This window comes from Gallinula chloropus, assembly GCF_964237585.1.
Source record: "Gallinula chloropus genome assembly, chromosome: 14".
Taxonomy (NCBI): Eukaryota; Metazoa; Chordata; class Aves; order Gruiformes; family Rallidae; genus Gallinula; species Gallinula chloropus.
Genome location: NC_140099.1, coordinates 10,625,447 through 10,650,313, shown reverse-complemented (window position 1 = coordinate 10,650,313; position 24,867 = coordinate 10,625,447). Strand labels below are relative to the sequence as shown.

Here is a 24,867-nt window from a genome sequence, read left to right as displayed (position 1 = left end):
CGATTCATCAGTAGGTAGGTTCATGTAAAATTCAAAAGGGTTTTTTTCCCCCCACTTCCTGTTTTGTTTTTAGAGAACAGTCCGAGAAATCCAAGTGATATCTTTCTTGCAGGAATACTTCAGAGCTAGCTAAACAGAAGCAAGAGTTGGCATTTAGCCTGGGATTAGTGTGAACAGCCTCTTAACCAAACATTATGAAGAAAGTTAACTTTAAAATGTTTGAAAGGTCTGTTTTCATGACAGATGGTAATAAGGGCTCATCAGTGCCAATTTTTTGGTTTCCACCTCAGTTTTCAAAAGCTTAAGTTTTAGGTTAGTGCTTCCGAGAAACCATTTCATGCATAGAGGAAAAATGCAAATTACAAAATTAGATTACTCACTATTTTTATTGTGTGCAACATATTTTTCTAAATAACACTAACAGATGAAGAGTAAGAATCTGACCATGCGCTTAATAGACCACTTTCCCTTTCTGTTTACTAGAATCCCCCTATTTTTCTTTTTTTTTTTTTCTCCTTCCCCCAACTATTTCTCCCTTAATCTTTACCTGTACACCTGGACAGATACTCCTCTGCCCACAAGCCCCAAAAGATTCAGCAGTCAGTAGCAGATAAAGGTTTTGTTTGTATAATACACTCACTAGGGAAGACGTGGTAGAACTATATTTTATTCAAGAAAACCCACACATTCTGTCCTGTGGTGACCACAGGCTTTGCTTAGCCATAGATATCAGCAAATACTGGAACAAAATACAGTGTATCAGATTGAATCAAAGCATTTAAACTCTGAATTACAGCTATAATTTTCAGGGAAGGCTAGTTTCAGAATTGCATCATAGTATCTAGTACAATGTTTGTGCAATGTAAGTGGCAGAAACAGAAATGGAATATTGGTCCTAATAAAAACCGAAATGTAATGACTTTTGTATGACATTTAAACTGTCAAGACAACAATTCATAACATTCTACCAAAGGCAGCATATAGTTACAAAAATACTGGTCCAGCATCTTGTTAGTGGTGAAGCAATATCCAAGGTGCAATGGCAACGTGCCATTCTTAGTGAAATATTTTTTAAAAAACTATTTTTTCTATTTTCCCCGCACTGATACTAGCTGAACACCAAAACTGCTATGACAACCTGAAAGAAAGTCACTACTTATCATGTGTATTGCACCAAAGATTTATGCAAAAACACATTTCCCAAGTTGCAGTACAAAAGAAGCAAAATCTAATAAAACTATGAATATGCCAAAAGACATTTTACTGCAACTGGTCTTGGATGAGCAGGTTGCAACATTATTGAGCTTTAAACAATTGTCCAAGCATGTCCATTCTAGCCATTATCTTGAACTTAAGGATACAAAGGTAAAAGACAAAGTCCTTTATATTGAGAACAGAATTAAATCACTGGATACTCCTCTCCAAATATGAATATTCCACCCTCCTCTCCTCCCAATACCCATGTAATTTCAAAGTCAAGCCTTGGCATTACCCTTGTTCTGATATTGCACTGCGCTAGGATTGTATTGTTTCCACCTAGAAGGTAAAACATGTAGAATGAGGGTGACTAAAACTGCTGGAGATAGTAGCCCTGCTTAACTTGTGGCGGTATCCCAAGAAGTGTGCATCAGATGGAGACACAGTCTAAATGGCAAAGCATACCGCAGACTTGGGCATGGTCTGGACTCAGGCCAAAAATACATTAGCCTGCCTGCCATTTCCTTCAAGAAAACAGCATCAATTAATATCTTAACCAAAAGATGAAGGTTGAGTAAGATCAGATAACCATGTCACATTCAACGTTACATCCAACAACACAGAAATGAAGGAGTAGCAGACAGGAATATTAATCATATTTTCCTTTTAATAATGGTTTAGTCAAAAGTGTAGCTCTGAAAATCTCTAGCTAGTTGTGAAGACCTGAAGAAGCTGGGAAGCGACCTCACTTTGAACGGTACAGTTTAAAGCTGTGACATGGCCTATCTGCTTTCAAACTCTCCAGTAGCACTGCCTATCTTGTAAATAAAAGGTACTGCCTGGAAATAAAAAGAAGTCGGCCTTTTAAAGTTGGTGAATGTTGTATTGTAGCAGCCTAACTCTGACTGAAGAAAGATGAGATATTTTTATACAGTAAACAAAAGACAAAGTAAACCGAAATCTTCAGAGATCACTTTAAGTGTACACAATTTGGAGTCTCATCAACATTTAAAACTACCAATCATAAGGTTGCCACCTTACCTTTTTCTGGACTGGCATACCTGATTTTAAACAGGTTTTCCTCCAGTCTCCCAAGTTTCTGATTCTCTTATCCAGTTTTCTGCTGTACTGCTCTCCCACCTTCATACTGAATACCGAGTCAGTCCTGCCTTCTGCTTTTCTTGGCAGGAGGCAGAGCAAGCTTTTAATTTCGGTAGTCAGAGTGACAGAACAACAAAAGCACAGCAGATAGAAGAGCTTAATTCTTCCTCAGGAAGAAAATACATTTGGTTCAACAAAGGGCTGCAAAATCTTCCAAAGGCACCTCTTTCCCCAGTTTTTGCCTGAAAGCAAGATGGCAATCTTAATTGAAAAGGGATGCTAAATCTTTTAAATAACTTAAAAATTCATTTTTATATAAAGCAGCAAAACCATTTTTCTCTGCAGAAAGAGAAATGTTAACAAAGAAACACACCAACATAAATGCACTGTTCATAAACTTCAGCTAATTTAATTTCACAAGAAAGTAAAACTTCAGGACTATTCTTTAACCTCATCAGTACTTTCTGAAGAAGATTCTTTGGCATCTTCAGTCTCTCTGTTGCTTTTCTCTTTATTTAGGTTTCCACTTTCTGATTTGGTCCCATTAAATAGAGAGTTTTCACCATTTACAAACCCATTCTCTGTGACTTCAGCATCAATAGCTTCATCAATCTTTAAGTCCCCTTGCTCTTCCACTTCTAGGTTTCTCAAGACAATAGGGAGTCTAGAGTCTGCCACAGTGTTCTCCAACAAGGCAATATTGCTCTCTTCGTATCTAGGAAGCAGAGCTCCATCTGCCATTTGTTTGGTATAATACTCTCGGCTAGCAGCCGCACTCTTTACTGCTTTCTCCAAGATCTCTTTCTCCCCTAAGCGCAATTTGATAGCCATTATCGCATGTGAAGTAAGGTCGTGGGTCTCCAAGAAGGTCTTATCATCCTGTTAGTAAAGAAAAAGCAGGTTTGTTAGTAGCAACCAACAGAATAAAAAAAAAAATCCTTTAACTTTTCTCTCGGTGTGTTAATGGTGACAGGAGGTTCTTCAGGCTGAACCGAATGGACATCGGTGAATGAGGGGGTCTGCACGGAGTCCCAGGGAAATCTGTCAATAATTCATAACCAAACCAATAATTTCTGCACATATATCAGCCTGCATGACAAGTGAAGTCAGCAGACTTCACAAATCCATGAAACGTGTGGGTTCACTGATTTGCTCGCAATGGTAGCTTATTTCTTTGCAGTCTGGAGAATGCAACTAATAGACAACAAGTTGCAACTGATTCCCCATTTTACTTGCAGAGAAAAAGCAGGTAGCCTCTATTCAGAGAATCAAAGAAAAAATACATTAACAAAATTACATTAACAAAATTTTCTTTTTTGCAATCTTATTTGATTTTCCTTAGATAATGCAAATCTGTTTCTACACTTTAAAAAGGACAGAATGAATTATGTACTGACATTCAGATTAAAGTTTACAAAGACAAGATGGGGGACAAAATATCTTCTCCTACAATCAAAACACACAACATTTCAGACATTTAAATTACATATAATTATAATTTTACCTCCACAGTTGTTTTATAGGTTTTCAAAAGAAGGGATGCTCTGGCTTCTAGGAATGTCCAAAGTTTAACTTCATTGTCCCAGCTGATGGGAAACTCTGAGTTCCCCAGAGTGAAGATTTTGTCAATGGCACGCTCGCCTATCAAGTGTTCCTTCAGCTCTTCTGCAATAAGTATAAAACCAATCTGTTAAAAACAATCTCATCATTCACTTTGTCAGTTGACAAACTGCAGAAAGAGTTATTTTCAATAGTATAGCTTTGAGCAGCTAACAAAAAAACCCAAAACACCTCTCGTCAAATAAGAATTATCAGATACGCTGGTTATTTTTAGGCTTCTCCTCAAAGATGCAACTAGAAGCCTGGAGGTTAGCAGAAAATGGACCTTCTGCTCCACTCTGAAATAACAGTATATTTATATATCAGAGCCTCTTACAAACAGCATCACTCTGTGAGAGTGAGAAGGAATGGTCTGGAAAACACTTCATAAACAACAGGGAGTAATTCTTTAAAGAGTTCAGTGAACTTTTTGTTATTATAAGTAACAGGCCAGAGAACGTGCAAGTAGCGATGGAATTATTTTTCCTATTGTTTTGGTAATCTTTTTCAGCAGCAGAAACTCCCTACAGTTGGTCAGAAAAGGCATCCATCAAACAAACCTCACACAGAGTAGAAAATCTTTAATCAGCTCCTTGACATTACACAAATTCTATTAATCTTTTATTGTCCAGATTTCTCTCCTGCAAAGCAGCTATCACAAACTTCACAAACCACATGCACGTCGTTTCTCAATAAACAGTTTTCTTATACAGCATTTAAGACACAGAAATAATCTGAGCACAATCATCTATCAGAGTGATACAATTAAAATGTTTTCTAATTGTATTTTCTTCTCTGAGCCAAAACTCATCCCCCCTCATCGGCATCCTAAAATTTTCTTTGCTGGAATTTACTTCCTTGAAGCAGTCAGACAGTTGTACTAGGTGGTTGTTGTAGGTCCCTTCCAACTGGACTATTCTATTCTAATTTCTTAAAGCGGATGCCAGGATGTAGTGAAGGAATGACACTATGTAAGGCAGGTTGTTTTTATTAAAGAAAGCAAATAGAGCATGTGCAAGAATGTAGCAACTTCAGCATTCCTACTGGTATTAAAATCCACATGTTCCACACAGCATCTCTAACTACAAGGGAATTCTCTCACTGCCATGAAAAACCATCACATCTGTAACTGCCAAACCTGCATCTAACCAGCAAGCAGCTATTACAAACATTTGATCAGAAGTTTCACATGCACAAATTAGGTGAATATTTATTAGTTGTACAAATCTTTTCCCCATAAACCCCCCTAAGATAAAAGCAGCACTACAAAGACAGTTCAGCAAATGCATAAATTGTTTTCAGATTATGAATTATCAAAATATTGAAAATACTCAACTTTGAAATGTCTCTTCTGTATTTCTCCTACAAAACAGAATATTCCAATTCCATACCTAAATGGTTCTAGCAGTGATGGCTAATGTGCTGTGATTAGAGTATGCAACCCCCTAGGTCTGACACAATCTTGTTCTGTGAACCATTTTTAAACCTAAGAACTAAAGATCAAGCTCCAATGCTCACTCAGTCACCACAGCCTAGGAGATTAAAAAAAAAAAAGATAACTAAAAATTGTATCACCTCATGCTTTAGGAGTTCCAGAAAGGCCTATGTTACTGAAATGTTCCCTTAGACAACATGGCCAAAGACTGGGTTTGTCACGAGTTTGTAGATCCCTTTTTAATCTCAACTCCTCCGATCTCCTAGCTTAATGTTCTATATAAATATCTATCACATTCCAGCATTAAAAACCAAATAAACAAACAAACCAACCCCAACCCCAAACCAAACGTAAATTAGGTTATCTTCATAAAACATCTTACCTTCACTCATACAAAACACTCGAAGGAAAGCCAAAAGCTGGGCAGAGATTGGAGGCTCAGTGGAGTGCAAGGCAAAAACACTAGAACTAATAAAGGAAACCATCAAACAGCAACAGTAAATGCAAGTTCTGCTGTCATACCTTTGAACTTATTTCAACATGAAAGACCTTAGAATAGAAAACAAATGCACTATTACAAAAGTATCTTTTAAAAAATTAGGTAATACTAGTTCAAACTGAAGAAAAGCTTTCCTAACCTGTATCTGAAAAGAACAATTATCTCTGCAATTTTACACTTACAATTATTTTTATACGGCTTTCATAATAAATTCATGAAAATGCAATGTTTCACGTCTGCTGCTCCTAACAGTACCCTCTGGACTGAAAAGACTAAAGGAAAATGCTGTGGTTCACATACTGAGCATCGTAGTATGTCTGCAAGGGATAGGAAAGAAAAAAAACAAACCACAGATTGCTTCAAATTAATCCTTGCTCTGGTTTTGTTCAAATGGTTATTAAAGCAAAGGCTTTTATCCTTATATATGGTCCAAATTAGATGATAATATAGCTCAAAGAACTTCTGTAAATATTATTACAATAACTTTAATTTGCTATACAAACAGGAGAAATATTGCACCTAAAAAAAACCTATCACAGAACAGCTTTATATATGCTCTACTGGACACTGTATACTTTGGAAATGTTTTTAAAAACCCGTGGCATTGTGTTTTACTTACGTTGGGATACCAGCACGAGCTAAGACCTCTGCCTTCATAGCATACAGCCTGTCACTTTTACTCACGCCAAGCTTTATTTTCACTCTGTCATGTGAATTATTATCAAAGAAAAAACCACTGTGGATCACAAATTCAGCGTTTGACCGAGTGCCATAAAAAATGTAAATCTAGAAGGATGAAAAGAGAAGTGAAGGGACAGGAAAAAAGCTTAAGATCAGCTCACAAAACCGACATAATTTGAAAGTTATTTCCTGAAAGAGTTACTATTCTGAGTACAAGGTATATTTGGTTATATAAAGAAACACGCTTTGTTTTCTGGTATCGATTCAAATGCTGTACATAATGTGGCAATATACTTCAGAGTTAGATGTAAACATATTTGTGTACGAGACTTTTGAAAGGAGAGGAGAGGTTCTTATTCCATACTTTAAAATAAAAATGCTTTGTTTTCTCACACTGTCATAAAATATCAGCGTAAGGAAAGAAGCTTCCAAAGATTCTACACTTTTAACAGCTAAAAAAACTGAGACAAGGAGAGTCCATTAAAAGAAATGCGAGTTTCTGGAGTCATTTCCCCCTCCCATCTGTCCACCAAAAAAGTGACCCATGGTACTGATGGATCAACTTTGCTTTTGTTTTAATGTTGCCTTAAGCATGGATACACCAAAATGTATCCAGAGAGATCTGATCTGTGTTCAGATAGTATTTATTTTTGTGTTATACCCTGAACTCTTTATCTAAAACAAATAGCTTACTATTATTTACACTAAAAACGAAGTTCCTTAATATAACCTGAAAAAAGTACATGAAGTCCATGTGACAAGAGGTCAGAGTAGCAACTGTCTTCTCACACATCAAGAAGGTATTTTCCCCTTTTCTTTGATAATGGAATTTTCAGCTAGAAACAAAGTTACTGAACTCCCATCTCATCCTTAGGGAACAGCAATGCTCTGGGTACCTGGAAGTTTCCACTCCTCTCTAGCTGACAGGGAAAAGCACAGTATTCTCTTAAGGGCTCAACAACACTAACAATGTCATTTACTTCCTTTGTTTTCAATTTCAGATTAGAACTATTTATCCTAAGCACTAAAAGCTTAAGCATTATATCAAATTATAGTGAACATTATACTGTAACACACTCGTATAATGAACAAGTGCCTAGGTATGTTGTGGCAGTGGTTAAGGAGAAAGTTGCTAACTTTCCCAAGCTTTAAAACTCTTGCAGATACATTACATATTAAAAGTCACATATCATATGTAAAGCATAGGGTATACTTTTATACTGTAAGGTTCTTCTACAAAAAAAAAACCAGTTAAACAGAATGAGAAAGTTGCTTTATTGAAGGCCAGTATTTGATAGATTCTGTGGACTTCTGCTGCCTCACATTTTTTAGTAGCAAGGCCAAGGATCATACACTCTTCCTGCTGAAACAGTAAGAGATAACATCTGCACAGTACACTGAAAGGCTGAAGCATTATATAATTGAAGTGTTTTAATGATGTCAATAACAGTTAAAAGTTTGCACAGGAATTAAAAAAAAAATAATCTGACAAATAGCAGACAAAGTGAAACTACTAAAATAAAATCGAAATAGAGGAAGCCTCTGTAATTGAAATGGAGAGAGCAGCCAGAACAGCTATATGACACATCCACTGCCAGCTGTGGAAAATTATAAATTGGATCACTTCTGGGAAAACTGTGGACCTCTTTTAACTCATCATATCATTATTGGAAAAAAACAGCAAATATTTGACTACCATAACAAATTCTAAGAGCAACACAAAAAATATACAATCACTGTAAACCCCAGCATAGCAATGAGGATAAATATACCTCTGGGAAAACATACTTAATTTTTTTTTCAGACACATCTTTGTTAAAAAGGATGGTAACAATGCATAAGGAAAATGAAAATCAAAATATTATTGAGTGTAAGACTGGGAAAATAATACACTAAAGGTAATCACTCAGAGACTGAGTTACAAAATATTTCAGGATGTTTCGTAGTCAAAGCCTTTTTCTGGCCATGCAGACCAGCTTAGGATGGCTGCTGCTACAGCACAGGAACCTTCCTACCAGAGATTTCCTGCGCTCCTGGAACCACTGTCTTCAATGCATACCCAGCCCTAACACTCATTTTGGTTACTTAGCAGATCTGCACAATATACTGGGTTCTGAACTGTTCCCCACATCTTTGCAAGACCTGCCCTTCCGTACTTTCAGGATGAAGGGGTGTGTAACACGTGAGCATGCCTGCGAGAAAGGGAGGGAGTGTGCTTTCAGCTCCTTCTATGGGAATGGCAACATGGGTAAAATAGCTGGCAACCAGACTGTATTTAACCTCTTGTTAAATGAAGCCTAATGAGAAACATAAACCAACATTTTTAAGAAAAGACTCTACAATCTGCTGCTGCCGACAAAGTGACAACTGAAATTTAAAGTATATTTATCTTTTGTCCTTTGGATATGGCCTTTTGTTAATCTCACCCAGAATACCTAATGCAGTGTCTGTGTATGTGCGTTTACCAGTGATTTAATATTTCAACTAGTTCTCCAAAACATGAGGAACCAAAACTCTCCTTAAGTTGGGGTCTGGCAAGTGACAGAAAATACTTTATTTGGAATAAAAGTGCACTTAATGGCTTTGGTAGTATTGTGGGTAGTATTTCCACACAAAATCCGCTCAACATAATAAAATTCAACTGTAGCAGGGTTTTATTCACACCATCCTTCTGTTACAATTTTGTAGGGAGTCACCAAGTGTCCAAAAACTTATTTAAAGAACAATTAACGTAGATAATAATTCAGTTACCTGTTCTCCGGCCTTGAAGTCTTGAAGTGCTACACATTCACACCGGTCATCCTCTAAATTGTAGCCTGTAGTGATCTGACCAAGCAAAAACAACAAAAGCAGCTTTACCATTTTATATTTGTCTTCCTCACCACTGAGAAACCATTGTCCTATTGGAAACAGACACTAACACTGGCCTTTGCACACTTCTTTCACTGCACAATAGAATATTGCTGATGGTAATTGGTTTACAATTCCTGGGCAATCTCTTTTTTAAAAAACTCTGCATTAAAGAAACCTAAAGGAAGAAATAACTCACCTGAAGTGAGCAAGGCTCTTAACAAAGTACCCTCCACAGACCACAGACAGTTCCATGCTAAAGCTGGCAGCCTGCTATAAGGTTCTGGAGTTTTCATGATGCCCAAGGGAGCAGGGCACTGACAGCTCTATATGCTGTGCTTTATCCTTCAACTGCCAGCACACTTTTGATCTCACAATGAAAAAGAATTAGATAACTGTGGATCTGTAGGGGATAGAATCTTCAGAGAATTATAATTTACCTGCAAATAAGCCCTTTATCTAAAGTTAAGTAATATTCTTAAAATGTTAAAAGGTTTTTTTTGACAGTAGTGGGCAATGCAAGAGGATAAACTCCCTTAAGAAACCTGTACTTCTCTGAAAAATCTTACAAAACTGTGAAGTGGTCACACTAACATGTAAAGCTATCCTAAAAATGTAACACATTTTACAAGTGACAAACAGCTTGTCCTTGAATAGCATTACCAAAGATGCAGGCACTGATGATGCAGCCACAGGACGGACCATAAGCTGCAGGGAAGCAACTTTTACAGTAAGTATTCTGAGTCTGGTACCAACAGAGCTAATTTATGGAAAAATACACTCTGAGCACAGGGGGAAACCTAGTCAAAGCCAGAGATTCCCTCTCAGCCCCTGTAAATGAAAACATACTTGTCAGGAAGCTGACTTACATGTGAGTTGCGTAACACTCCGATCCCCATCTTGGATGTAGTTTGTCCAAAGACAGAATGACATGGATTATTTTGAAAGCTTGGTTGATGTTTTACATGTTAGTAGTTTAGTGCTGCTTGCATCACAAAGAGTGCATTTGCCAGCCCAAGCAGTGCTCTCAAAGTGAGCATGGAGAAACTGTCAACGACGCAGCAAACCCAAAATGGTGACAGGCGTGCGGACAGCCTGGCCCTGCGGAGGCGTGCAGAGCTGCTCTGCACACCCACACCACCACTTCAGTTCTGCCAACGGGTGTGCGGCACGCTGACACCCAAAGAGAGCACCAAAGTCACGCATGAGAATCAGGCCTACTGCAAAACACAGGCTGCGGCACTCGAGTACAAGACACTCCTGTGCATTCACTATGCTGGACTGAATGATTTTTAATTAATATCTCTCATTTAGAAGAGTACCTAACCCTGAATTGCAGGTTGCAAGTGCTGTGAGAAGCGTACCTTCCAAATTCAAAGACAGTCATTTTGGGGAAAACTGCAATTTCCATTCAAAAAAGAGAACTCTTGACAGCACCTAACCCATCCTGAAATTTTCCTAGTGTGTAAATTCAGTTAAATACTTCTGAGTGTGAAACTCCATTCCAGTTTCTTGAACTGTCTATGGAACAGGAGGCTCTCAAGGACTGGAGAAATTCCAGTACATTAAGAGCAGGATTTTGTCAGTTTAAGCATGCTTCACTAAAGCACTACTCGATTTTGGGATTGTTTTTTATTTCTGCCTTTTTTTTTTTTTTTTCAAAAAAAAAAGCAGTGCTTCTGAAAGGCTTTTCTATAAAGCATAATGGAGTGATAGACTCTTATTTCCTCTTTCTTTTAATAGCAGTCATGTAAGAGAATTAACAGGGTGTTTACTTCTCTTCCCACATGATAGCTGACAAATTCCATCCCTTCAGTTTTATTTCTGAAGCAGACTGATACATGCATTTCAAGTTGTGTATAAAGCATGCAATAGTCTGCTTGGTCAGTGATTAAGGATGGACCCGGCCCAACAGGCACAACGTAGCTTATTTAAAGCTCAGGCAGAACTGGTAATCAACCTCTGACTGTCAAAATACAATCCCACTAAAGAATAACAATGAGAAATGCATGAAGACAACCATTTTGATATAGTTCTTAGAGGCAGGTTGATCTAATTAGTAGTGTCAGAAGCAAGGAAAAGCTGCATGGACCTAGCTCCAGTTAAAACCCAAAGAGCATTTTATTATCTAGCTCATGGAAAGGGGCCCTGTGGAATAAAGGAAGAACAAGGATCTGTAGTGGCTGATTGACTCAAGAAGTATTTCAGCAGTACGTTCAGAACAGACTAGGCAGGGATGCATACAATGCCATCTTTTGATTCTCACTTTCCTGTAATGAAGAACAATTCCCTTCATGTACTTTAAAGGGATGTGCTATGATTAAAGCAGAACCCACCCTCACCTCACTCCACAATAATATAAACTACAATACAGACAGCTTACAGTTATCTTAGGAGCTTTACAGTTATCTTGCCAGTTTCCCCCCTTATTTCTAGTAGTACAAGGAAACTAACAGAAAGAGGTTTAGTAGCTTTCCTTAGTCCATTATCAATATTAGTTGACTCTCCTTCCTAAATCTAAACCCATCTAAACCAGTTTCTGTACAAACATGAAACAAATGAGTAAGATCTGTATATACATACAAAGTATTAAGTTCAGCACACCACCACCCCTGCCCTTTAGACTACACTTCAGCATAAAAAAATGCTTCCAACCTTGATATACTACTGCACTAGCAGGTTTGGCTCCCGAGGCTGGCTCCATATCAAACCCATTGTTAAAGAGCATAATAAAAATAAAAATTACTTTATCATTTTACATAGAAGTTTGAATGATTAAAATAACATAACTAGGTGCTCTTTTAATATAGGATACTTGATTTTTTTTTCCCCTCTCAGAACCTTAATTCTCTTCCTCTTTCCTCTAGTCCCAACTTTGAAGGCATTCATTAAGACTTGCCTAATGAATACAGACAAGTCTCTGCAAAAGCATCTGAAAGAGATGCCCAGCAGGAAAAGGGTACAGGAAGTACTGATACTTGCAGCTAAGACTTATATTGCAAAAATAAATATTTCTGAATTTTAAGCAATTTTCTTTACATTGGAGACTCTCATACAAGCTTTATTGCTAAATGAAAGTTACTAGACTGCCTAACAGATAGTGAAGGGCAAGATTCACTGTTAAAGAACAACATGCAATCAATCACTTTTTAATAGGGAAAAATAAATCAAAAACCCCAAACACTTGGAACTTCATAGCCTGGCTGATCATGCTGTATTTCATACAGTCATAGTACCAATAAATTAGCTAAATGTCAATTGAAAAATGACTTGCTTTATAATTTGTTCATTTAAACCAGGCTTTTCTTATACCAACAATACTAACACATGCTGCTGTCCTTATACTCAATCCCACAAAAGAACCAGGATTACTTGAATAGTATGGTCATACTCACAGCTTACAGTAAATAATGCTACCTACTGGAAACACAATTAGAGGGTATGAAATCTGAAGTGTACGTGAGACTGGCTAAATAACATTGATAAAGCATCCTCTTACATTCACCATGCCCAACATTAGCTACCATGTTAATGAAATCAAGCCCTCATCTTCTGAACTAGCTCACGCAAGTCAAAATGTCAGCAGGTCTGACTTTCTATATACATATGTCACCTTTTAAATGTTTAATATGCCCTAAAGTAGTATTTTTGCATTTTGTTTCTTTGATGTAGTAACAGATGTACTGTTTTTGTTGAACTAGGCTTTGTTCTTGTTGCTGCTGTCTCTGTAACAAGGCTCTTTGGGCATGGTTAGGAGAGCAGGCAGTATTTTTGAGCTGCAAATTTCTAACCACTTTCCCTAGTGGTAGCTACAAGAGGCAACCTTAATCATTGTCTGCTTTCCTATTCTCAGAACAAATCTGTCCAGTACTGAGAATCTTTTTCAGCCCATCAGAAGCAAAACTCTGTCAGAACAACATTCAAACTTGTCTGGAAAAAAAGGTATCATGCAACTGAAAACTTTTAAAGGTACCGTATATGTATATGAGACATAACTGTATGCAAGTATGCAGTCACTTCTAAAGCTTTCTCTAGGTGAAGAAAGTTCTGTCTGAAAAGCTGTCATAAGACAATTAAGAAACTGACAAATCTTTCTTTCAGATATTAGTTTTTTAGGGTCACTTGGAAAGATAAAATACCTTTCTTAAGAAGAATAATGAAAAGTATTATTAAACCCTTCTACAGCAGTTGAAAGGCTTAATACTTAAGCCCTAAAGCCTTTCAGCAACACTGAAGAAATCCTTACCAGTCCATTGGTATGATTACACATGTCCCATAAAGGTATAAGAGCCAATGTAACTCTGGAACCATCTTCTGTTGGAATCTGGTTCTGTCGTGTCATAACAGAGGAAACGGCCCATCTACAGAAATTAAAAACATTAGATGGTCAATGTTCCAAACATCAATATACAATTGGCTGCAGTGCAACCTGAAGCCATCATTTAGGCTGGGAGTTTCCAAACTCAGTTTACGTAAAATATCACGCTGTAATAACAGTAGGAGGCAACAGGAACAGCCCCTCCTAGGTTTCCAAGGCATGCACAGAGACCAATTCCCAAATCAAGACTGCAATCCCACCCTTCTGCACTCTTTGCAACAGGACCTTTGTCCCTCCGTTACCTCAGTCAGGACCCACTCCCACACCACCTTCTGCTTCCCAACCTTTCGCTGCACATATGCCTCTCACCCCCGCACCCCAAACCTGGGGTCAGCTTTCCTGCAGCCTGCAGAGAAGTTCACAGCTCCTGCTTGGCAACAGTAATGCTCATCTGTGTGCAGACTCTTGTAAGAGCCAGGAGGTATTTTTTCCCCTCATCCCCTATAACACTTATGTACTGCATGAACTGGAAACTGGTGTCATCACCTGACACACACATGATATTTTGGTAAGAGCTCTTCTTCTTCAGTTTGCAAACTTTTGGCTTAGATCAGTATTGCTAGAATTTTCTGCTTAACAGAATAAAGAGGGGGAAAAAGGCCCAATACCCAAACACATAACCAGATAAAAAGAATGAACTAAGTATAGCATAGTTTAGCACAGACATTGTTCAAAACCTCTCTAACTTAGGTTAAGCAAAGGGAATGCCAGTTACCTATTGAAACTTAAAGATCTTCAGAAAAGCTCAACGTTCAAGTATTTCATAAAGTATAATTTTTATTTTATTTCAGACAAAAATGGATATTAAATTTTAATTTCACTATGTTCTGGCCTTAATACACATAGAGTTATAGGGTTTTTTGAAGGAACAAAAGAAAAAACAAAGGAGAAGGTAAAAATAATTTTAACTCCCACTGACTCCAGTAATAGGTATTTAATATACAGAGTTAAGACTTTCAGAAGGACTAGAGATTCCTTAGAAAGATACCATGAAATTGAAATCTACTTAATTTCTAAAAAAACAGGCTAAAATTGTGGACAGTTCTGATCTACAGACACTGTTGGAAACATAATAGTAATGTGTTTCTTTTTAATTGTTGTATTTTCATCCACAAAATTTTAGACCACTTCAGGTGTACATAGACATGTTCCTCTGTGACCCTGTAAGTGAAGGACGTGTGCTTTGGTAATCCCAATCTCACAGACTCACCCAGAAGTACAACTAGGCTAAACAAAAATCCCTGTAAGACCTCATGAATGTCTTTTATTCATGCTATTTTAATCACTTAACAGAATCAAAGCTCTCGTTATCTTAATTATTCTTATTTTTATCTTGATTATGTCACCCCCTATAGCACCTCCAAGTGACACTCATGCGTCACATGTTCAGCTCAAGTTCTCTGGCTCCTGTGTTCAACAGCCACTGTAAATATTCATTTTTACCACTATGTGCTAGTAAAGCCTTTTATAAAAAGATATTAAAAGAATAATCCCCAAACCCAAAACTCGAGCCTCCTGCAACATCACCTGAATTATTTTCTTAAGAAAATCGGAATTACTTTACTAATCTCAGACTATGTGTGCCGGTTGGTTAAATTAACTGCTCACAATGACTATGCCTTTGTAACAATTAAAATCTGCATACTTATTTTACTTTTTTAATTCATTGAGAAAGTGTATTAGTAACAAATTCAACACTTAACATTTCAATAACAACAGGGCTTTCTCACCAATGCAGCATTTCCAGGGTCCCACAGTTCACTATATATACTACCAAAAAAAATTAAAATTCAAAGACAGACCAACCTGTAGTCATCGTAAGTGAAAGAATCCTTTAAGGGCAGTTTGCTGGCATTAGGATGGGTCTGGGAAATGCGAGTTTCAGAAAAAGGTAAAAAAAGAAAGAAAAGAGAAATCAGAAATCAGTCAGCAGAATTTCATTATTTAGCTGCCTAACAGATCCTAACAAGAGCCAAATGAAGCAGGAGGCGTCCAGCCGCGCTACAGAGGGATCATCATGCTATTATGCTCTCATACATCACTGTCAACTTAATTTGTTGTGCCCAGCAGCCGCCATAAATCTGTTTCTTCATATTTCAAGACTGGAACCCACAGACATCGTACAAAAATAAAAAATTTAAGGTGGACTGAGTACATGAAGGTAAAACAAAACCCAGCCCATGGCGCAGGGTGGGGGAAAGAAATCAGACAATAAGCACCTATTAGCTTTCACCAACTTCCACATTTCCCTTTTCTCTGGGATCTCAGTAAGATATTTCACAAATGCATGTAAGAATTATTCATAGAGGATTTAAAATTCTTCCTTGATACCTGTGAAGGTTTTATACAGTACAAGTTGCACGATACCTCTGAAATGACCCAGATTAAAATATTTAAGTAGCTTTGGTAACAAGCATTGATTAGATTATACCTACATTAAGCCATCTACACATCTAAAAGTGGAGCAGCGAAGAATGCATATCACAGTTGTCATTAACAAGCAAAATATGTAGGTTTTGAAAAGGCTTTAAGAAGCTGTAATACCTGTTACTCTTCTGATCAATTAACTTATTAAAAGTTTCAAAAATACAGGTAGCTTTAAGCCCACACTCCCACGCTTTCTTTGGAAGTTTGTCCCGATTCATGAATAGAAAGCCATAATAGCATAAATTTTAATCTTTAGGTTCAATTAGGTCTGAGAGACAAATTGAACTAAACGTTCAAACAATTATTTCAGAAGATACAAATGATTTTTTTTTTGCATAGCTTTATCTTTGCGACACTCTTAATTCATGAAGCTCCATGTAGTATGCAGTTTTTTTACTCTTGATGCATTAGCATCACAAGTGCATGGTAATTTATCATTTCTCACTGTAATGTACTTGCTGGCACTGTGTGCAGGACAGTAGGGGATGAGGTAAAAGTGGCTAGAACCGTAAATCAATTAGAAAACAAAAGCTTGTGCTCAGTGCGCAATTTTAGGCAAATTATATATTACAAAAGACTGCCAATTGGGTGTTAGGTCCCAGGTGTCTGTTCTCCCCCAGCCCCTCCAGTTAACCCTTTGGATGGGCTTTCTCGAAACCTGGCAGAAGTGAACAACTCCAGTGACCGCTGCCCCTTCCTTCTTTTTAAAGCACTCTACATTTCCATATGATTTTCCTTCACATGGATGATACGGTCATGGCAGAACAAATCCCCTCGAGTTTAACTGCTCCAGCGGAGTTTACAGACTGACTTACTTCTCACGAGAACGCAGAGGACAAAGCCAGAACTGAGACCCAAAGCAATCAACACGCTTCAGGAGGTATCTTCGCTTGCAGTGCAACAGTTCAGACTCCATTCCAGAAAGGAACGTGGAAACTTTGGCTTCAGCTGGAAACAGCAATTCCTAAACCTGAGCACCACCCTTTATTATTGCTTTACGGCAATCTAATCCCAACCTTTATCGCTAGTATTATGAATCTGTTTTACAGTAGTTGATAAACTAAGGAGGGGAAATCAACGCCGGCAGTGAGACGCGTACGCTTCCCAGTTTCACTTTAAAACACCGCGGTGTTTGTGTCTGTCGGGTGTCTCTGGGCTCTGCAGGTCGGAGCCTGGTTCCGCACCCGAAGGGTTTGAAGCAGCAGCTCCTTCCCGCCAACAGAGACGTCAGGATCCCTCAAACACCCCTATCTCCGCCGCTCCGTTTCGCCGCAGGCTTAACTTGCGCGGCAGCACGCCCTGCTCGGCGTCACAGCTTCCAGCACCGCATCTCCCGCCGCGCCCCGCGGCCGTGCCGGTGCCTGAGGCCGGCGGTGCCGCGGCCCCGCGCTGCCCGCACGGGCCGGCGCTGCCACCTGCCGGTGCCGCACGGCCCCAGCCCAGCAGCAGCGGATCCGGCCTTGCCCGGCACGCCGCCTCCCGGAGCCGTGCTGCCCTTCGCCCCCGGCCCGGGAGGGGGACACACGGCGCTGGAGGGAAAAGTCCTCCGTCCGTAGCCCCTCCATGCCACGGTAACGTCCCGAGGGCGCTTGTGTGGGTAACGTCCCTGAACGCCGCCTTATCTCGGTCTGGGCGGCTGGCCGGCAAGAGTATCGCAGGAGAAAGACCCCACAAACACCCTCCGCCCTTTTCCTCTCTCCTGCTTCTCAGGCAAGAATTTTCAAGGGAATAAATCTTTCAGCAAATGCAAGAACTACTACGGTCATAAGGCTCTAAAAGTGCACTAGAGAGACTACGAAGGGCTTACCAGTGGTGTAACAGTGGCTTTGCCAGGCTGAACACACTAGGTGTGCACAGTTGCTGCTCACACTATACACAGGGAGTGCCAGCCAACATGATCAACCCTAAGGAGCAAGCGCCCATAGGAAGCAAAACATACACAGTATGTGCTGCCACTGCCCTCTCAGTGGGAAACATCCGTATTAAATCCAGAGATTGCTGGTGAGGTTAATTGTACATCTGACACAAGGTGTCCCTCTGTAACGAGTCGACTCGAACACACAACCCACAGGCAAAGCCTCTGGATGCCACCAAACGCTCCGTAACCCTCCCCGTTTGTAAATCTGTGAAATTTAGGGGCTGCCCCTCAATGGAGACCACGCAGACTAACTCATATAAAAGCACTAGTAAATTGCAACAAGGGACAAAATCTATGGTCTTATAAGCAAAAGACACGAGGCAGAATAAAACCCCTGTGTATGCAATTATCATATTTATAACATGTTCTGGTATAATGTTCCAGTAGCTCTTTTAAAGTTAAGATACTCTAACGTCAGCATATTTGATCATGTTAGATTTCTGACTTGGACTACTTTACTACGTAACTTAAAAACCCTATAGATTACAAGAATCTGAAGACACACAAAAAAGAACAATATTCTGATTAAAAAATTGATTTAGTATGCAGCTTCTCTTTATAGTCCCTTGGTAAAAATGAGATCTCCCTAACAAACACTTAATAAAACCTGTCAATATATCTAGAAAGAAAAATGACACAAATGCATTAAGTATTAAATACCCTTGAAAAAAGTCACATATTCCATGAATTTTTGATGTACTATCTTGACATTAATGTAAAACCTTGATATTTATAATTGACAGATATTTAATAAAGTATAGAAGATGACTGCTGCACAGCATGCAAATTGCTCTGGCTGATCAAAAAAGATACAGACATATTTAATCTAAACAAACACTTAATACGTAAAAAAAAAATCAGATCCAGCTTTTATAGGTTCACGCAGCGAGGTCTCTGCAGATTAGCTTTGAAATGTAACATTACCCACTACACGAACCCTAATTTTAACTTACCAAGTCTGTATGAAGTAGTTTTAGAAAGTTAGGAGGGGAAGCTTTAAATAAAAAATGGGAACATGAAAATGTGAATGTACTCATTTAGATGCAGGTCCTGACATTCTACCGAAAGAGTTATTATAAAGAACAAATACCATCTATTTAGTTACCCTTTCTGTGAAAATATTGTCAGAGCTGGCAATCAGGGTGATGACCACTGCAAAAACAAATAGTGGCATGCTGAATTTCATTTTCCTCCTGATGCTGCTATTCCTAAAAAAAAATAAAATAATAAATGCTTCTTCCCCTTCAGTGTTCCAAGCCTTCTTTGAGACATTTGGAGGATATCTCAAAATAACCAGAAATATTAAAAAGTAGCAGTGATTGCTGCCAGATTGTCTGCAGCCACTGCAGAAAGAGACAGACTGTTATTCTAGTCACCTAAAACACTATCAGACTAGAAGCCAGTTACTCAGTATGGCAACCAGAGAAGGGGGGAGGGAAAGAAAAAAAAGAAAAAAGATGACGTTTTAGACATGTCTCTCTTTCTGGGAAGCAGCAATATCCAGGGGTTCACATTTCATGTTCATGTCTCACAAGAAAGCACAACTCCTGATGCCCGCATGGGGGCCTTTGTGCTTTCTCCCTCAAATTGCTGTATGGACATCACAGGATAATGATTCTCACGCTTTATAAACTAGATGTTAGAGGACTCCTCTGTTTTGTAGAGGGCTGGGTTTTGTTTGGACAGCATGAAGGCTTCCATGCAGAAAGGGTGGGTGCCTTTCCAGCTGAGAAGCAATCATAAATAGTTGAACTTGATGATCTTAAAGGTCTTTTTCAACCAAATCAATTCTATGATTCTATAACCTTCACGTTTGCTATCCAGCCTAGAAAGGCATTAACCTCCTGTAAAAGAGTGGCCAGACTATTAGAGGCAGTAGCCCCTTACCCCATTCAATTACAAAATGCCAAAGATCATTTATCAGACCTTCTAATCTCGACAAGGAATTCCAATTAAAATTAGACTAATATTTGCTTGTTTACCAAATGATGCAAAGTACAAGTCCTACTACTAAAACATGCAATAAAACATCTGAATAAAAATTAATATTAAGAGTACAAAAGTTTACACAACGTTAAACTTACGTTACTAGAAGTCTTGAAAAGATTGGGTGCATTTTGGTGTGAAGTCATACTGACCAGTATATTCCTTTGCACCATCAGCCCTTAAGTACTCCAAGTAAGAAAAACTGCATCACTGGATGCGATCGAAGTCAGTGGCTTTCTTTGAAAAGACATCAGCTCTCAGCTGAGATAAGCTGACCATTGGAGTAATCTCCAACTCCACTTTGATACAGAACTAAAAAAAATTCCCTTGATTTTGTTGGTTTCCTGAGTTTGTAGATACAGATGGTTGGATTTCTGTGAAGAATATTCCAAGTACTCACAAGTCCAAGGCAAAACTATGGGCAATCACTGCACTGATGTTACTAAATCAGATTTCAATATTCTCAAAAACCTCTCGTGTACCATTGAAGCAGATAGCTCCATGTCTATCTTAGGAAAGCATCACACCAAGTGTTGAGATTATATTGAGGACATCAGTCCACCCCTTTCCAACCCCCAAAATACTAAGGGTGCTTGAAACACTTAAAGCCAAAACCAGTTAAAGCTTTCACCTTGTTAACTTTCATTCCTTTGAACATAAAGCCCAAGGGTTTGTTCCTTTTGACCAATTTTTTTCCTCTCCTCTTCTTTGCAGATTCTCCCTTCTTTCCAATGTACTCATTAACATGGGGAGATTCCGTTATGAGCCTTGTTGGATGCTACTTGATGGTTTCAGGCCAATGTGTAGGTGTACAAAAACACAAACACACACCACACACACACACACACACTTTCAAGGCCAGAAGCAGGAAGATCTGTCAGCATTTGCTGGTTACTGTCCCTTTCCCAGCTCTGGAAAGCCTTTGAAGCAGCAGCCTTGAAGAGAAACTCTTCTCTGTGGAGCTGCTCAGGCTTTAACTGCCCTAAAGCTACATAAAGAATTCAGAATGGAGGATCCTAGTGATCTACAGGGAAACAAGAATTCACTTTTTCTATTGGTCATATGCTGGCTAACCTAACAAGGGAAAGCCAGTTCACTGTACAGGACGGCAAACAAAGCCAAAGCTTATTTTACTTTGTAATAACAGTTTATAACTACAGAGGCATGCTCTGGAATTTTCAAACAGCCCAATTCATGAAGCACTAGGAATTACATCTGTGAACCCGTGCTGTTAGATGACTTTTCTAATGGAAGAAAGATCATCCTACTTTGCAAAACCTAATAGAACGAATCTTAAAATTAAAAAGGTACCACAGGATTGAAACTTATTAAATCTAAATAACATTCTTGCTTATTCTTTATGTCAGCAATTTTTATTTACTTTCTGCCAATATACACAAGAAAGCACTGTTCCAGACTATTAGGGGATTCATGCAGCGGAAGCAGAGCGGAATGACTCCTTCTGGTGCAATGGAATTTAACTGCACAGTCCCTTTTTCTGTACCTTCTACCTGCAAAAATTGCTCTTAGTTAATGAGACAGCAGTGGCATAACAAACAGCTCAAACCATGACATCAACTACTAACTCAAGGGTCTGAAGGACTAGCAGTCCACTTCACATGCAAAGTGGACGTTACCATTTGGCTGATGGAGTACACAGAAATAACTCTGAACTGAATGCAAACGCTAGCCAGCCAACAATCCTGTGGCATCTCCTTTATTAGTGGCAAGACAGTGATGGACTTTTTAACATCCACTTCTTGATCACATCAGTCCATTTACAGAATACTTCTTAGCATTCAGAATTCTAAAATACTATTCTTCTCCAGAAAATAGGACACTCAGATGTGACACTTAAATTAGTGACCAAGTTTTCTGCACCTTTTCCTGTCCTTTCACAAAATCACTTTGGGCAGAATGCAGGGGTGAAGCGGGAGAGCAAGCTGGGCTGAGACTGGGCACGTTTTGCGATGAGACAGCCTCTCCATTCATGTAACAGAAAGACACACTAGCTCCATTATCTTCTGTGGCAAATTTCTTCATGAAATATGAATTTAGTGTTCACGTTGAGCCTTAGATTGACAGGTTCAGTCTTACTATACACAGGTACAGTAAGATAGCTGCAGTAAATGGTTTCCTCGCAAAGGTCTATGCCTGTATACCATGATGTATTATTTACTCTTTAGGCTTCTCTTGAGGTACTTGTCCATTTTTATTCAGTGTAACGTGTGTACTATGTTCATGCACAAATTCATGACACAACTCTACTATTAATCCAGTGAATCACAAGCCACAAATAAAAGGCTGTGATGGAAAGGCTGAGCTGCTTTTAAAAGACAGGGGTAGTATTTCCTATTCGCAACCACTCCACATCCATCGAGTTTTCTAACAAGCATTAATATAATGTAGTATGGTCAAAGTTTTGTTACCTGTGAATCAACTACTCCAGTTTACAGATAAATCATATCAGGGGTCACTCAGGTAGAAGCTTGGATCATAAGCATCTGATAACTAAGGTACTGCACTGCACAGCTGGCATGGCATGTGGAGCATGGCAAGTCCTGGAACCAGATGTCCTGGGACTACAGAGCACACACATCCAAAACTGAAAACTTACCACTTCCTCTTCAACTCACATTCAAACCATAGTACAAGAAAATAAACTTTAGTTTACTTAGCAACATATCAATCTCCTACTGTGTGGTGTATTAGCGCTGGGTCTGACTAAAGAGGATAATCCACTTTGTAATTTAGTTAAATTACTAATTTTAACAAAGATAAGTCCCCTGTATAATTTTGCAGTGCTTAAAGAATACATCCTTTGAGTATTCCATTCTAAGAAACATCAGCTTGTTATCATATTTTAAATTTATGGAACATTTGTAACTGCTGTTATATCAGGAAAAATATTAAATCTGCACAATAAGTACAAACTTTATATGAAAAAGTATACTTGTAAGTGCATGATGATCTCCTGATGTCTGCTGAGGCACTCACTTCCACAGAAGACACAGACATCATCTCTGGGGATAAACTCAACTGCCCCAGAAAGTGCAACTCAGTTAAAAAATAAAAATAAAAGCAACTAACAGTAAAGCAAACAAAACCCCCTCTCCACTCTATTGGCTGTAAAACCTGATACTGATCTGCATTCTCAACCAGGAGAGTGGTTGAGAACCCCATCTTCAAAAAAAAAGCCTTAAAAGCCCGTAATACTAACAAGAGAACGTATTATTCCTCCCAAATGTGGTTTAAACTGCACAGAAACAAATTTTGTTTAGCACTGGCATATATACTTTGAAGTACATCTCTGCTTCTCTAGAGGAAAGAGGGTGTTTAGGCAAGTATAACAGAATCCAAACCATTCAGAATATAAAATAAATTAAAACCTACTGATTAGGAGATGCTAACAATGAATGTCCAAAGGAAGATAACATCTATATCAAAAAAGAAAGAAAGGCTTTATCCCATCTGTCCTCCAACTTTAAAACATTTTGACTTAAGAAACAGCAGACACCAAGGAGGATGTGCCTGTATTTCAATCTAGGCCAGCACGGTCCAACTGGCGCCCATCGGCTGAATCTGGACCATAGGATGCCTCCATATGGCCTGCCACCTTTTCCTTGGAGGAGATAGGGAACAGCTGTTTGAGGAGCAAACGCTGCCCGAACAGCCAAACACCTCCCCCTGTGTCCGGCTGGCTCAAAGCCCAGAGCTGTCGCCGTGTTCCTGTGCAAGGCAAGGAAGGAACGGAGGAAGAAGGCAGCAGACCTCCTACCCACGCAAGGACTTGAGCTCTTCATTTGTCTGAGACGGACAGGCATGATCCAGCAAAGCCTGTAGCTGCTTCTGCGGTGGAGAAGGGCAGCCGCAGGAATGGCCCAATGAAGCACCAGGATCTGCTGTTATTGCCATCACAGCTGGGGGTGAGATATACCAGAAGTGATACAAAACCCAGGAATTTGGTGCATGTTTGCAAAGTTCTAAACCACCTTACAGTAGATAGGCTAAGTGGGACGGGAGAAGCATACAGTCAATCTTCAGTTTGCTGCCAGCAAAACAGATTAATACAGTATTTTGTCCCTCACGGAGAGGAAAAACACAGAAAGGCATAAATATCGTCTATTATTAAGTGCATATTGATTTATTATTGATCAAGCAGAACAACTCTGGCACTGAAATTCAAACAAAGCAAATTAAATAGTAACACTATTTTACTTTTTTAACTGCCCACTCAATGGAATTTGAATTCTCTCCTTAAGGTGATATGTATAGCAACCAAGTAAACAAAAGGGAAGCTTTTATAGGGTATACAACTGGGCCATGTTTTTTCCACCCATTTTTTACAGTGCCGCTGACATCACTTCTGAAAAAAACTATTTGACTGGCATGCCAATGAGTATAAATCACATAGGAGAGAAAACCGAGAACCCTACGGACCTCCTTGGTACATGATCAAAGTGTATTTTGCTTCCAAATACATTTGGTTTTGACTACGTTATCGGTTGAGCTCTTTAGAAGCATTAAAATATTCTCTATTACATCAACTTAAAAATAATAAACCATTTCCAAGCATTTGAATGGTTTAGAGAGTTTTAAAAGGCAGTATACTTGTCTGCATTCAACTCAAATGTTATTTATTGCATAAAAGCTAAATGGTGGTATCTTAAAGCCAAGTACAGTGAGACACCAGACGTTCTACTTCACACTGACCTGGAAAATCATATGCTTATTGGAATAGGACAGATTAGAAACAGTACAGAAAAATAACATAGAAGCAGCATAAGTCATATTGA

The 24,867-nt window shown here is 38.8% G+C and overlaps 1 protein-coding gene across 1 annotated transcript in view; it reads right to left on the bottom strand.

Moving 5' to 3' along the window:
- Nucleotides 1–403: 403 nt before the first annotated feature.
- Nucleotides 404–24,867, bottom strand: part of SETD3 (SET domain containing 3, actin N3(tau)-histidine methyltransferase) — a 66,841-nt gene continuing 42,377 nt past the window's right edge. The window contains exons 7-13 of the mRNA XM_084270478.1: nucleotides 15,547–15,605; nucleotides 13,609–13,723; nucleotides 9,264–9,338; nucleotides 6,451–6,617; nucleotides 5,715–5,800; nucleotides 3,803–3,963; nucleotides 404–3,177 (exon numbers count right to left, since the gene is read on the bottom strand). Of these exons, the coding sequence (XP_084126604.1) occupies nucleotides 2,737–3,177; nucleotides 3,803–3,963; nucleotides 5,715–5,800; nucleotides 6,451–6,617; nucleotides 9,264–9,338; nucleotides 13,609–13,723; nucleotides 15,547–15,605 (1,104 nt within the window). The 3' untranslated portion in view covers nucleotides 404–2,736. The remainder of the gene's footprint in view (nucleotides 3,178–3,802; nucleotides 3,964–5,714; nucleotides 5,801–6,450; nucleotides 6,618–9,263; nucleotides 9,339–13,608; nucleotides 13,724–15,546; nucleotides 15,606–24,867) is intronic.